Below are 16423 nucleotides of genomic sequence, written 5' to 3'. Positions count from 1 at the left end.
TACTCACAGTTGGTGGTGTAATGATCTAGCTCCCTCTGCTGTCACCACTGGACCTGTGCTCCTTCTGGTTGCATTTCCTTCCTAAGGATTCCACTGAACTCTGTGTCATGCATGTACAGATGACGTGAACTGAACCACTTGGTTGAAGGCTTTTCTGTCCGTCTTAATTATCATAAGCTGTACTACACTAATTGCTCATTTCTTCGTTATTAGATATTGCTCAATCTTAGTCCTAATCTTCATGAACTGCTCCATAAATCACTTTTTTTCTGCATGTTTCTGGACTTAAAACCCCATAGATAGAATTCTAAAATACAGCATAAAGCTTAGGTTATTATAATAGCAAAGGGGGATTTGGAATAGGGTACTGAACTAGCCGATGTGGGCATTATGGTCAAGGTGTCCACAAACGTTTGGCCATATAGTGTTTCCGATAGGCAGTTGTATATCTCTCAACAAGAAAAACTACTAAAAGAGAAGAGAAGGGGTGACCAAGTCTACAGGGAAACCCCTCATCTGCTCTCAGGTCCATTTTGATAATTGAGGAATTTTTTATTCTATTATATTCTATTATTATACCTATTATAAGTCATATTTTATTCTCCATAATCAAGGTATCACTGTTTCAATGGCAGCATACAACAATAATTACACTTTTACACTTTTTTTTTAATATTGTGATAATGATAGGTAGACAAAACAGTTTTTTGTAAGAGATTGGTTTTATATATATTTATATATGAACATTTTTTCACATTTTCATATGCAAATACATTCAGATGTCAGTTAATTAGGTACACCTACACAGTAAAACTTCAAAACAGTATTCACCAAATCAAATCATGGGTTCTAAAAGATGCAGAAGTAGCACATCCATTTCATCTTAAAGTAGGGTTAAGATCCAAAATTAAAGTCTTCTAAGCTAAAATGAAAACTCACTATCCGGTTCCTGGAAATGTTCTATGACTCATTATCAGATTAAAACATCCATCTATGCGTGGATATACTTGCTCACGTCATGCTGTTCAGATATTCTTCAGTAGGTTGCAGAACCCTTACTGCATACCGGGAAAGCATTCTTTCCATCAGCATAATGAAACAGGAACCTGCATTTGTCCATCCAGGCTTTTTTTTTTCACTTCTCCACGATCCACTGCCCTTTGTTGTTCTTCACTGACAACACTGGCACTCAACATGATCTTTGGGTTTGAATTGCCTGTGCCTGTCTGTTTCATTCCATTTTCTTTCGACGTTTCTGATCCGCAAGGTGCTTTAATTTTGTTTGGTGCCAAATGTCAAATGTGGCTCCAACGGATAACTTTAAGAGTTGCGTATTGTTTATTTAAAATGAATCTGGCTAATATTTGTCCTGCTACTATCCTTCTTGAAGAATTATGTGGGATCACAGTTTATCTCTCCACCGATGGACAAAAAAAGCTTGTTTTTGTTATTGCTGAACTGAAGCAATAACAAAACTGAACCAAACTAGGTAAAGATTTTGGAAATCACACACACACACACACACACGAATAGACAGAATTTCACAACATAGGCAATTGAAAGCATTTGGGAAAATTTGCCTCAACCTCAGACAATGCTTGTGCATCGTGTTGGCCTGAAGAAGACCCTGTTGCCACATTTTATGCTTTTTTACTGCCTATAACATACTTTAACCAAAAAAAAACATTATCTTTAACCAAGACTGTGAAATGTTTGAGCTTTTTCGAAAAACCCACATTAGCCCAATTTTTTTTTTCGCCGTACATCAGTCTGTTTATTACATGTAAATAAAAATCTACAAGTATTTGCTAGAGGAAGCTAATTAGATCAAATCTAAACTCTGTTAAACAAATAGCATTACAGAATCTGAATAATGTGCTCTGTGAGAAGATCAGATTAGATATTAGACTGACACATTAGCTGTACTTCCTCTGCTGTAGAACACAGGATTCGGTAGTCCAAATGCTGATGAACAGACAGTCACCCAAATCAGTCAGCTGACTTCCTCTTTGGACAGTGCTGCTTAGTGAATATGAATCTCTAGGGTGTGGTCTTTTAAGCAAGATGATAATGAGATTATTACACTGTAGACACAGGTTTAACTCTGGAAATGCCTTTTAATACTCGGACGAAAACAAGTGGGTTAACATTATGACTGATTCACATGTTCATAAAAACCAGTGCAAAAGTGCTGAAGTAATTCTTATTTAATGAAACATTATGTATATACATACGCATGTTAATGCAGTGAAAATAATCGTCCCGGCAGTCTCTTCAGTAAGTGAGTTCAGTAAGTTATATTCCTTTATCTTGTCCAAATATTTGTGATCCTTCAGTACTTATTAAATATTATTATAATTTCATGAAAAAAAGGAATCAAATATTGCCACATATTGCACCATGAATGGACCCAAAACATCTTTCCTGGGAAAGTCCCAGGGGCATACATGAGATGAAAGTGTGGTTTTAGAAGGCACTATCTTATTCCATCTCATCATCATCATCATCATCATCATCATCACTAAATAAAGAGAGAAAACCACACAGTTTCAGAGCAAAATGACCGACGAGGCCATTCTGGAAGTCAGTGTTGGTTTTGGCTGGGAGAAGCGAGATGAGCCGGTGTGTGGATAGTGTCCTGGGGGGAAAGCCTGTTTGTATGTGGGGGTCACTGCTTCCTGCTTTCCCGCTCCACACAGGAAACGCCTGGACTGTCCAGCTAACTCTAACAAACAACAAAGTACTTGCTTAGAATCTCTTCGATCTGAGGCACTACATGCCTAAAAGTAGTTCTGCCTCATTTAGCATAAATGTTTAAAACTGACAGAGCAAAATGAACACCTACTGTGTTGAATTCACTTCTACGGGGTTGGTTTGTTCATTCAAGGCATTGATTCAACACCAGAGATTATTGCTGTGCACTGAAGAAGTCGGTCAGTGAAGAACGTTTCCCTTATCATAGCCTGATTTTAGAGCCAATAGTATGTGGAGAAATATAAAAGAGCCTTGATCTTATGGGCAACACTGTGCAGCCTTAAGAGTTCATGACCATTAACACTTTGGGAAAGAGAATTCAACCAGAGTGCATACAGTAAATGACCGGAGAGCAGTGAAAACACATGACATCTGCACAGTGACCAGATCATCACAAAGATAAATGTGCTTCATGTTTTTCAACACTGAACCTGAAAACCTTTGTTCTCAAACAATGATATTAGTGCAGCAAGCAGAAATAAGTTTATGGCTTTAAGCCAACAAAGCCTGAGGCCTGAGCTAGCAACACCTTTGTGCGTATGAGAAACGGGTTTATAAAGACACTCAGCTTTTCCAGCTTGCAGTGTATTCTTCCTCTTTACACATCCATACACATTGTCATGCTTACACCATTTTAAAATATTATGCATATTTACCACTAATTAAAACCAAACAGGTGTTTCTACAGTAGTCATACAGATCATTAATGATTTAATGACAAACACAGGAATGGAATGGAAGAGTGGTAAAAAAAAGAGGCGTTCTTCTTTTTCATTCTTCTGCAATGCCCTTACTTTAAAATGCCTGAAAGTCTCTGTAGAAGTAAACAAGTATTTATGTGCACCACAGAATTCACTGACAGTGAAGCCTTTACAGGAAAGATCCACCCTGAAAACATGCATGTGCAAATTGCTTTTTAGTTTAAACATCTTCATTAACATGTTGCGTTTAACTCCTTCATACATTACCCACAAGACTGCTGATAGAGGTGACAAATAGGATTTAGCCCTTCTTTCAGTTCTACTCACAAAGACTGATGCAGACCGCTTATATCCTCTACTCTGTCCAGCTCTCTCACTTCCGTATCTAATACCGCCGTCAGTTGCATCATGTCTGTCATCTCGTAGATGGCCTTTAGAGTCTCTGCCACAGCCACGTCCTTCATCTGTATAGCAGTCTCCAGTACTTCTGTGTTGGATTTCTCATTAATATGACATTGAATATCACTGGAGTGAGAGAAAAGCAACTTCTGCTTTATTTCTATTTTTTAGGAGCTAACTGATCATAACCTGGTCTTTATAGGTTTGGAAACTAAACTACATTTTAACTGGACTGGTAATGCTGCTCTGTGACACCAGTGTGGAAACAAATTGGTTGAGAAAATCATCACAAATATTTGAATTATTTAGGTGTGTTTCAGGGTGGAGTTTTCCCGTGAAGTTTTTCATTATCGACCATATATATCATATATATATCATGATTTGAAAGTTAACTTGCCTTGTACACGCATTGCTCTTTCAAAATAATAAAAGGAGCAATGAGTATGCAGGGTAGATAACAATACCTTCTTTATTGCACCACTACAATCATTGCTCATTTGCACTCATTGCATTTACCTCCCACTGTTTATATACTGTTATATATGCAAATTATTTATATATTTTTGTATATTGTTTATATATGCAAATTATTTATTGTATATACTTATTATATTTGCTAATTATTTGCACTGCGAAATGCACTTCTGGTTAGATGCTAACTATATTTCGTTGCCTTGTACCCACATGTGCAGTGACAATAAAGTTGAATCTAATCTAATCTAATAAATAATAACCTGCCAGCATGTGCATGGCCTTACAAAATCAACAAAACTCTCACATAACTTCCCACAGAAATTCCTTGTCTACAAATACATTGAAATATTTTTAGGATTTGTTAGTAGATTACACTGAATGGACGTCTTGGCATGTGGCTGATCTTTCCACTCTGTTTAAGAAGAGTGAGGTAGGGGTGCACAGAGGGACTGACCCAAAGGAACCCTTTTAAAAATAGCTATGCTTTGGGTTTGCTGTAGTATGAGAAGGGAAAGCTTGTCATGGAAAGAGCTAGGGGGGACCAGGATGTGCAGGATTGCTATACTGAAGCATTATTTGCCACAAGATAAACCAAACACAAGAATGCGCTCTCTTCGTTGGTGCAAATACTTCAATACTTAAAATCCGTAAAACATAAATAAATTCATAAATAATTATTAGTGTAAATCTAGACACTTGTGCAAATCCAGCAAGGAAAGTTATTGTCATCGCAGTCACAGTACATTCAGCAGGTTCTGAAGAAGCTAACATGAACCCAGTTGTAGTGACACTAACCTTCTGATGGCAGTCTGGGTCTCTGCACTCGGTGTATTCCTGTAATAACACAGTGAACCTAAGGCTGGCTGTAGTGTGGAGGTTTGCCTCTGACCTTTTAAAATGTATCCCTTTCCTTTTTGAGGCATTCATTGCACAATATACAATATGTACATTAGGTCCAGGAAAGAAGAAACTGGATCATAAATGTAAAAAAAATAAAATAAAATAAAATAATTCAACCAGAACCTGCAGAGTCACACATACAGTAGATTGGAAGTCCCCATAATCTAATCCAACTTTAATACTGATAAAAATCATTATGATCCTGATGACCTTTGCAAAAGCTGCCATCTTTCACCATCATCCTAGCGTGGGAGCAAAAAATAAAAAAATCCTTGGAGGGACCAGTTTCTCAAGTACAATAAAACAGGATGCTCCCATAAATCCAAAGCTGCACAATCTGACATAAAAATGACCTGTAATTCTGCAAGAGGTAGCTGTCTTTTCATTTCAGTATCACTGAATTAAAACTTTCCATGCAAAGTATGTAAGACTGGTTCAGTGCAAATGCACAACTCTTCTGTAACAAAGCTAATATGGGCACTTGGAGAATTACATGGACGATTCCGGTCTTCTTTTCCTTACGGACGGCCTCCTATGTGTAGCCCAGATTCTCCATCTCACTGCGGTAGCGCTGCTCAGACACTTTGCTCTTGTGCTGTTTGCTCTCCAGGTGCAGGCGGAAGTCAGCCTCGTCGCTAGCACCCGTGTTGCACATGGAGCAATAGAACTGCCCACTTGGCGTCACACACATGGCCAAGTCACGTGGGATTCTCTGCCTTGGCCGTGGGTTGTAATACGGCCCTGAAACTGACATCCAAGAAAACTGATAAGATAAGGATACTTGGAGAATAAGATACTGTCTACAGGAAAGATATCTGCACACAACACAAGTACATACTTCCACCATCCACCTATACCTGTGCTCTTTCATGCAGCTAATGTACACATTAAATACAACATTGAGGAAAATGTGATTTCAGTGACTTGGCATGGTTGATGGTGACAAACTGGCTGGTTTGAGTATTTCAGAAACGTCTAATCTCCAGTCTCTTCACATGAATGGTGTGAAAAACAAAAAACATCCAGTGAACAAGAGCTCTGTGAGTGGAAACATTCAACAACTATCATTAAATCATTATAATAATTATATTTTACAGTTCTCTCTAAGCACCATTATAGTCACTGAGACCTTAACCCCAGTGGCAGAGGCAAGGGTGGCACTGGAAAGGAAAAAGAAGACCTTCTGTTCATCATTATCTAGAATATTTTACTACTCCTTGTAATTGATATGACATGGTGAAAAGTTTGCAGACACCTGACCAACAGTCCATGTGCTAACTGAACATCCATTTTAAGATTGAATCCCCACTTTGCTGCTCTAATAGGCTCCACTCTTCTGGGAATGTTTTCCACTAGATTATGGAGCAGGGTTAAGCAACAAGAGCATTAGTGTCGGACTAAACAACATTTTAACTGGATTAGTAATGCTGCTCTATGACATCAATGTGGCAGACCACCACTTCTCACAGGAACAGAGAAGCAAACTGGTTGAGAAAATCATTACAAATATTTGAATTGAATTATTTGTGTGTTTCAGGGTGGAGTTTTCCTGTGAAGTTTTCCATCATTGACCTTCTTGGGAATGTGCCAAGGAACTAAGAACATATTACACATAATATAATATTTGCAGAACTTTCTGCAGAAATTCCTTGTCTACAAATACATTGAAATATTTTTAGGATTTGTTAGTAGATTACACTGAATGGACGTCTTGGCATGTGGCTGATCTTTCCACTCTGTTTAAGAAGTGTGAGGTAGGGGTGCACAGAGGGACTGACCCAAAGGAACCCTTTTAAAAATAGCTATGCTTTGGGTTTGCTGTAGTATGAGAAGGGAAAGCTTGTCATGGAAAGAGCTAGGGGGGACCAGGATGTGCAGGATTGCTATACTTATTTATGGCATTATTTGTACTAGTTTTGCCACAAGATAAACCAAACACAATAATATGCTCTCTTCGTTGGTGCAAATACTTCAATACTTAAAATCTGTAAAACATAAATAATTATTAGTGTAAATCTAGACATTTGTGCAAATCCAGCATGGGAAGTTATTGTCATTGCAGTCACAGTACATTCAGCAGGTTTTGAAGAAGCTAACTTAACCCACTTGGGTTGAACTAACAGCCCAGGTCTCTGAACTGCATATTTCTGTAAAAACACAGTGAACTCAAGGTTGGCTTTATCATGGAGGTTTGCCTCCATCCTGAAGGAGTTCAGTGGAATTGAGGTCAGGTGTCTGTGAGGCTAAAAGTACTTCCATTCCAACCTTGGTGCATATCTCTTGTCTTTAATGGAGCTTGTTATATACATCAGTTGCAGTGAAGGGCAGCATACAAAGACATTCTAGACTATTCTGTGTTTCTAACTTTGTGGTAACAGTTCTCACGAAGTACCACATATGGGTGTGATGGTCAGATATCCACATACTTTTAGTCATATAGTGTATTTTTAACAGCAAGGTCAAAACTACTTGTTTAGTAAGCAATCTAACCAGTTTAACCAGAGCCTCACTGGATAAGCTACAGTAATTAATACCACTGCAGATGAGAGGTATATACAATGGGGTGAGGGACTACACAGCACTTTATTTTAAGATGGAATTTATGCCTCACTATTTTTGGAAGAGTATTTTCAAAATATAACTAAACCCAAAGCCATGTGTCATGTGATTTATTTGAGTGCAATGTAGAGTCTGCAAATGTGAATGTGTGTGTGTGTGTGTATAGGAGAGTATAGTGTGTTTGGAAGGGTCAGTAAGGCCAAGTGTGTATGATCGAGACCTGCCACCATGTGGGTGACGCTCAAAGGGGCAGACTGACGTGAGCTGGAAGATCAGTTTGCAAACACCAAAGGCCTGGCACTGTGTTTAGTGAGAGTAGCCCAGTACCCACAGGACAGCCAGCTATCACTGAAATCTGCAGCCAGCTGCTGAAAAAGATACTGCTGCCAAAACACAGCTCAGAAATGTAGTATTTAACGTCACTGCCTTGAGCACAGGCCAGAAACTAAATCCTATCATGCAATAGTGGAAGCATGTGACAGTCACAAATGGACTGCTATCTAAAGCAGCCACGTTATTACAGCTTATTTATTTATACTATATAAATAGTGCGTATATATTCATAATAAATCCGAGATGTGTGTGTACAATATTAGTGAGTTTAGAAGTTGAACCATTCATGAAGTAGTGCAAACGATTTCATATTTTAGTATGTAAAACCCTTGTGCCCTTGAATGTACCTGCCATAGTAGTGTTCATGTGGGTCCTGCGGTTCTTCAGTTTGTACTCACTCCCTTCTTTCCTGGAACGCCGCTGTGTGAGGTCTGCTGCATCCCTGCAAAAAGATCATTCTTAATCAAACTTGAGAGCGTAATACTTGAGCTAACATTATGAGGTTACACGAAGTGAGCTTGCTCTAAGAATTATAGCAATACACACCTAAAGTGAGTTTTTCTGTTTAACAAAAACACTACATGGCAATGACCAAACAAGTCTAGGCTCACTGTGCTGAACAAATGTTCAAACAGAAAAGCAGGACATGATGTCCTGTGCTAGTTATCAGACTTATCCCACTCCAGCCACTCAGACATTTCAACGAGCTTCCCAGCTATCAGGGCAACACCAGGCAGAAGATAAAGCCAAACAGAAAAGATGTATTTGCTATGCAAATCTTCTGGATAGGTATAAACACTATCTTTCACTTCAGTTTGGCTCTAGAAAGAAGTGTTAAAGATGCCCTTCTGGGCTGATTCAAAATTTGATCATATAAAATTTCCATTGTTCAAATAGCCACTTCTGATCCTGATCACTGAGCTAGGAATACGCTCTGAAAGGGAGGTCAGTCAGTCCAGCATACCATGAACACTTTCACAGACTCATTCACGCCTAGGAGCAATTTAGAGTAGCCAGAAATAATAGCATGGTTTTGGAGAGGTGGGTGTGAAATTTTATATAGAGAGTAACCTGAGGATAAAACTAGGGACCCAGGGAGCTACAACTCATAATAATAATAATAATAATAATAATAATAAATTGCAGAGAAAATAACTTTCATTTAACACAGCCACATCTGAATCTTCTGAAAACTAAAAAAAGTAGTGGGAATATTTATAAGATTTTAACCATTGTGTTATTCTTAATGTTTGCTGTGTTTTTTTTTCCGTTTTTTTTTTTTGCCTTTTTTGTTTAGTGGCATGAGGAGACTCACAAGGAGCTGGCGTTGTGCTGGGCCTCAGCAAGCCGTACCCGTTTGGCATGGTTCTTGCCCTGGTAATGAGCATGGGCTACTGCGGGGGAGCTGAAGGAGGCATCACACAGCTTGCAGTAGTCATTCTCTGTGGCCAGGATGACCCTGCTGGGGCCGATAAAGGACGCCTGCAGTGGGGGAGAAGCAATGCGAGATTGGCTCTGATTACTATCGCACTGGTTTCACTGAACGAAGGCTTACAGAGTGACACCACATGATCAATGTGCAATTAAAACTGTGGCTATTTTCCAGCTGAGTGTAGAGAATGCAGCATCTTTATATATATATATATATATATATATATATATATATATATATATATATATATATATACTATAATGCCAAAAGTTTTGGGACACCCCAAAACTTGGGCTTGGCCCCTTAGTTCCAGTGAAGGGAACTCTTAATGAGTTGCACAAAGCAAGGTCCATAAAGACATGGATGAGTGAGTTTGGTGTGGAGGAACTTGACTGGCCTGCACAGAGTCCTGACCTCAACCCCATAGAACACCTTTAGAGCAGAGACTGTGAGCCAGACCAAAACTGGGACTGGGTCTGCCTTTACATGCACATGAATGTAATATGGAGTTGTCCCGCCCTTTGCAGCTACAACAGCTTCAACTCATCTGGGAAGGCTTCCCACAAGGTTTAGGAGTGTGTTTATGGGAATTTTTTTGACCATTTCTTTAGAAGTGGATTTTGTGAGGTCAGGCACAGATGTTGGACAAGAAGGCCTGTCTCGCAGTCTCCACTCTAATTCATCCATTTGGAGTACCATGTTTTGGTACTGAGCTGAAGCATTATGTTCCTTTCACTGGAACTGAGGGTTTGAATTCAATGATTTGGAAGGGTGTCCCAAAACTTTTGGCAAAAAAAATATATAACAATCATGATTTATTATATGTTCAGAACTGTAGTAAATGAGTGAAAAGCAGGTGTTAGAGTTGAATCTACAAGGGGAAAAAAAACATGTGGGTGGATGTTTACCGGCTTGCCCACTGTAGTGCCAGTCTCTGTAGGTGGAGTGGAGAGGGATTGCTGTGAAACTGGCTCTCCTTCCTCAGGTATTCGTATTGGAGGTGGCTGTTGACTGCCAGCATAAAAATTCCTTAGCTTCTTGCTGTGATTTTTTCCCTGCAACAAAACAAAAGCATCTGTCATGAAGAATGTAGTGCATGTATTATGGGTATTGCTACTAGTTTCTTATAGCAAGGTGTTCTGACAAGTAGTTACGCAAATGTTTTTGTTTTGCAAACAATTCAATGTCATTTCTAGTAGCAACAACATATACAAGGACTTGTATGACAGATACTCCACATAATCAAATAATAATAAACATATTATAAAATATTCTGATGTTTAACAAAAAAGTTTTCCTTGTCAACACTTATAGTGTGTTTTTTTCACCATAGGATGCTTTATTAGAGAAGCATAATCGACAGGCAAAATCCATTACAGTGAAATCTTTCAAATAGGCAATGACTATAATCATGGAACCAGAAAACAGGAAACAAACATAAAAACTATAAAGCAGGTAGACTATGACACTATGACACAATGTCATGGCATGATAACAGCCGGTGAAGAAACACTGTAAGATGTATAGAAGAAACGAGTATACTTTGCACTTGATCAGTTATCTGGTGAACGTTGAACGTGTGTAATGGGAGCTGGAGTCCATGGCATCCATGTGTGTAGGCTTCATGGTGTAATGGGATGTGGAATTCAATACCAAGTCCACATAGCTCTAACAATCCTACACCATTTGAAGACTACAAATTAAGAATAAAGGATTTTTCAGCACTGCTATACATATTCCACAATGATTTCAGCCACATCAGTGTGTGATTTTTACCTGATAATGTGCCTGCGCCTGCTGGGGAGAGTTTAGTGTGACGTTGCACAGTTTGCAGTAGAGAGGTCTACACAACTCCTCTAGTGCTGTGTCCTGATCACTGCCGGTTGCCTGGAACTCGTTCTCAGTTGGTATGGGGCTGGATCCAAGGGGTGCTGTAATGGCAGGGTTTGGGAACAACTGGAGGTGAGGGGGAGGTTTGGCAGAGAGGGGACTGCAAAGGGGGAAAGCAAGAGGTTCTGGTGGCATCAAAACAGGTGCTGGGCCAAGAGTTTGGGCAGGAGATATGGGCTGGAAGGGCTCAGGCTGATGCTGACCCATTAGGTTCAGAGGAGGCTTCAGAACACATTCTGGACCTGAAAGGGAAGATTCAATGCAGATGGTGTGAATGGTGGAAATTTGTCATTCCATCATTTACTTATTCAATGCTTTATCCTGGTAAGATGAATATGAAGGTAATGCTAGGGAGACAAGGCACAATATCAGTAGGTCAGGATCGAACTTATACAGGGGTCCAAGTCAAGTCGTCTTTAAGCTTGAGTAAGTCAAGTCCTGAATCTACAGAAACTACATGAGGAATATATTTGAGCTGTAATTCTATAATAAAAATAAAGAACAGTATTGTTCACAGTAAAACAATGAAACTCAGAAAGCCACACTGGGTTCCACTCTGGTCAGCCAAGAACAGGAATCTGAGGCTACAGTGGGCACAGGATCACCCCAACTTGATAGCTGAAGACTGGAAAAAGACCAGGCGCTATTTTTTCTACTCTTCATCCACTCTGTTTTAGTGAGTCTGTGCCAGCAGTAGACTCTAGTTCCTGTTCTTGGCTGACAGAAGTGGCACAGATGTAAAAAAAATCTAATGTGGTTTTCTGCTGTTGTCGCCCATCCACCTCAAGGTTTGATGTTTTATGTGCTCTGAGATGATTTTCTGCTCAGGTGTAAAGCGTGATTATTTGAGTTACTGTATGCTTCATGGGCTTGAACCAATCAGGTCATTTTCCTGTGACAAGACTTGTCACTCACTTTTAAGAGTAAATTCTAGAGACTGTTGTGTGTAAAAGTCCCAAGAGATCAGCAGTTATAGAAATACTTCAACCAGCCCATCTGGACCAACAATCATGCCACGGTCCAAATCACTGAGATCACATTTTATCCACAAATTCTAACACAATAAAAATTGTGGAATGAACTGCACACCTGTTAGCCTTACAATAATAAACACTAGATCTCATTCTAGTTCTCAAAGTAGCAGTTAGATCAACTGACTTTGATGAGAATGCCATAAATATGCCATAGTAAATGCTAATATTTGCTGATGTAAACAGAAGGATGTCTTGTTAACAATAGTAACATCGCTAACTAATCAAACCTGTCTGGGTGTGTTTTCAAGTGTCTTATGAAGTTGCAAATCAAGTCCGAAGACTTTAGGTGACTTGGACCTGATATGCAAACTCATGTGCCCATCTCTGAGATATACATAATCACACACGATGGAAATAAAACGTCTACAAACCCCTGAGAAAATGGCAGCTTTTCATGATGAAAAAATACATAAATAAATCCATTATCAATGTGAAATTACAATGTATAGAAATTAAGAGAAAAATATTTTAGGAGAAAATAGAGGGAAAACTTCTTGAAAGAAGAGAGATATAAAATAATTTCCAAATCTTAGATGTACAATCAAACACAACAAAGGCCAGTTTTAGCAAACAGAAAAAATGGAACAGCACAGAGACATGCATCAACAAGTTCAGGACATCCCTCCAAAATGTATAAAAGGACAAGACAAAAACTTACCATGGAGACTACCAAGAGGCTTAAAGGAGATGCAGGAATATCTGAAAATTATTGATTACTCTCTGCATGGGACAACGATCTCTCATATTCTTCACATGTCTGGGCTATGGGCTAGGGTGGATAAATGGAAGCCCTTACTTACAAAAAACATTTAAACTCAACTCCAATCCATGTGGCAAAATGTATTAGGTGTAATAATTATATAATTCCTAAATGGATGTTTGGTGCCAAAAGAACACCATAGTCATGCTGCAGCATGGTGGTGGTGGCAGCATCAGCTACAGGGCTGTTTTTCTCCAGCCAGAACTGGGGCCCTGACCTGAATCCAACTAAAAATCTGTAGCTGGCTGTGCACTGGACGGTATAGTTTGCTGGATCTAGAACATTTTTGCAATAAAGAGTCAGGAAATATTCCTAAGTAAAGTTGTGCCACACTGAAAGATTCTTACTCAAGACAACTGAGTGGTGTAATAAAACCAAAAAGTGCTTCAACAAAGTAGTATTTATTTGTTATTGTTGTTGAGGGTGGAAAAACTTCTGACATCATTTGATATATTATATCTTAGTCTTTCTTCTCTGGTTCTTAGTTTTAATGCATCCTTATAATTAAATAAGACTGATATAACTTTACAGCTATTATTATTATTATTATTATTATTACTATTAAATGAAAACTATTAAGTAAAAACATTGTGTCTGCTGAATGCAACCAAGTACAGAAAATGAAAATGAACTGCAAGGATCCTGTCAATTCAGTAAGAAATAAGTCTTCCATATTCAGCCCTATAGATAGGACCATAGCTATTCAGGCTAGCTTCATGCAGTATTTCTGTCTCTTCTTGTAATCCATGTTGTTCCACAAAATATGCAGTCATATGTTTGTGAAGAGTAGGGGTGTAGGGTGTAGGGTCAGCTGCTACACTGTTGTTGACCCGTGTATCAACTATATCCATTCCAATGGACTCCTGACAACACTGATTGAGTAGACTAAAATAGCACCAGAGTGTAATTTGCTTCTAGTCCAATGGACAGAGAATGTGTCAGGGCCAAAAGAGCTTGATCTCAGGAGCAAATATATCAAAACACTCAACATTGAAAATCCCCTTAGGATTCTGAATTACCAAAGACTTTTGGAAGACCATTTATGGTATTGATTTAAGCTTTCTGCTGAAAGGAGCAGCTATAGTGATCTGTTCCTCTACTCTGTGATGTCGGAGGGCAAACATGATATCTCTTAGGCATCAGAGAATACAAACCCAGAAACAGGCCCAAGGAGGAAATATGTGGCCATGGTTCAAGGTCATATGCTACTTTTGTCCAGGTTGCAGAAATGAACTGCCGTGGCAACAACACTAATAAGAGAGGTGGTGAAAAATCTTTAATTCAGTGAAAGGCCGTACCCTTAGGCATCTATAATGCAAGGTCCAATGAGTACATGAGAAGGTAAAGGTAGAAAGCACCTGACACTGGAGCTTGTCTTACAGAACATTTGAAAGATATTTGTTTCCAGTTTGTGTTTCAGACAACAACCAGCAACACAAACAGATCCCATCCATTCAGGAATTTTAACGCAACTCTTCCGGATCCAGTCCATTCAGAAATTCTGCTGTGGCTGTTAGGAACAACGTTTATAAAGGCAACGAAAGATCTAGATATGATCTAGATATATGACCTAGTCATAACAGATTGTAACCATCTAAAATCTATGAGAATGTATTATCTTACTCTGAAACTTATGGATGATCTCAGCAGCAGAATAATGATACATGTAACTCTGATCCTGAAGCAAAATCTATAGATGAGAACAGGAATTCTGGGTCCAAATCCTGTGCATGGGGCCCAAATTTCATTTTACACTTTGGACATATATACATATTCAGCCATCCAACGTTTATATTTGTGTAACAGCCTTGATCATGTTATTAACGTGTGATCGTGCTGTAAATAAGAACACCATCCTGTTCATTTTAGGGACGGTCACAATATTCATCCTGGTCTGATAAATGGGGATTGAACGGTGTGGTGAAAATGACATATTGTAATGATACCTGAGGTCCATTAAACATTCTGTAGATCTGGTGTTTGATTTATTGAAGGACATATGCAGTTTTAAATAGTCCAAACATGAGAAGAGAATTGCATCATGTTATTCCTGCAGGTATAGCCTATGTAATTAAATAGCCTGAGATGAGAAACATCAGCCCACATCTGCAGTTATAGATCCTACAGGGTGTAATAATGAAAGTCATTTTCCTTTACACGACATGCTGAATGTGATGTCTCAAGAAAAAAAAAACTTTTGAGAAAATCTCGCATTTTCAGTGCTGCACCTCCAAATGATGCAGTGCATCACGGCTTTAAGCGCAGCAGAGCATTAGTCACCCTGTAACGTAGGAGCACCACAGACCTACTGTACCTTGTATCCGAGCGAAATACCCGCTGCTGCTTCCGTAAGGTACATGCTGGAGGTTATATATATCGCAGTAGTCCGCATTCTCATATAACGCATCTTCTTTCCTTCCGTTCATCGCCATCTTCGTCGCATCCTTCAAAGCTCGCTGCCGAACTTCTTCCAGCCACTCGGGCCACTAGGAAAGAGGGAGGAGGTACGACCGAACGGGAATGGAAGTAAGAGTACTAAGAAAACATTGCACTGATCCGATTGCACTACGTGGATACCGTATAATGTAATCGTGAAATGTGAACTTTAAAAAATGTCTAATAGCTCAAGGCTTAGTCTGGAATTCGGCGCAACGCTCATTACGAACCCCCCCTCCAACCGTGTTTGGAATGGTACAGTCCATTTCCTATGGAGAAAAGGAGTCAAAAATGTGATTAACAATTCTGTCAATTACTTCAGTGTGTAATAAGGCACTGATTAGGATTATTATTATTATTATTATTATTATTATTATTATTATTATTATTATTAGGATAACAATCCATATAATCATATGCAATCTAAGCAATCTGTCTCGCCTGTAAGTTTTTTTTTATTTTTATTTTTTTATTAAAGTAACAAACACATTTATATCTGATCCAGAGTTTGCTTATCCCTTTTTTCCCCAAATCGAACTGAAATGTCAGATCATTGCAAGTTATGTTATAAGGTACATTAATGAGGAAAAGATTAATTTTGAGTGTGTAATAATTCCACTACAGGTTTGTTACTGCCTTGGTTGTGGGTTGATATGGAAGAACGTCAACACACGAGATCAAAAATAAATAAATAAATAAATCTGATTTTACTTTGCACCACTTTTGTGTTTATTTCTATGGCTGTCAACAA

At 38.8% G+C, this 16423-nt stretch overlaps 1 protein-coding gene across 1 annotated transcript; it reads right to left on the bottom strand.

The window, feature by feature from the left end:
* Window positions 1-786: 786 nt before the first annotated feature.
* zmat3 (zinc finger, matrin-type 3) lies at window positions 787-16012 on the bottom strand. The gene is made up of 6 exons (XM_058400662.1): window positions 15551-16012; window positions 11329-11684; window positions 10461-10607; window positions 9436-9602; window positions 8468-8562; window positions 787-5975 (listed from the first exon to the last, which is right to left on the bottom strand). The coding sequence occupies exons 1-6, from the start codon at window positions 15666-15668 to the stop codon at window positions 5761-5763; spliced, it is 1098 nt and encodes a 365-aa protein (XP_058256645.1). The 5' UTR covers window positions 15669-16012; the 3' UTR covers window positions 787-5760.
* Between the last annotated feature and the right edge of the window lie 411 nt (window positions 16013-16423).

Source organism: Hemibagrus wyckioides, linkage group LG10, assembly GCF_019097595.1.
Source record: "Hemibagrus wyckioides isolate EC202008001 linkage group LG10, SWU_Hwy_1.0, whole genome shotgun sequence".
NCBI classification, from domain to species: domain Eukaryota; kingdom Metazoa; phylum Chordata; class Actinopteri; order Siluriformes; family Bagridae; genus Hemibagrus; species Hemibagrus wyckioides.
This window is presented reverse-complemented; position numbering and strand designations above follow the sequence as displayed.

Coding starts and splice junctions, on each gene's coding strand:
- zmat3 (XM_058400662.1), bottom strand. CDS start 15,668: ATGGCGATGAACGGAAGGAAAGAAGATGCGTTATATGAGAATGCGGAC. Junction 9,603..10,460: donor GCACTACAGTGGGCAAGCCG/GTAAACATCCAC, acceptor CCCCCACTGCAG/GCGTCCTTTATCGGCCCCAG. Junction 8,563..9,435: donor CAGCACAACGCCAGCTCCTT/GTGAGTCTCCTC, acceptor ATCTTTTTGCAG/GGATGCAGCAGACCTCACAC.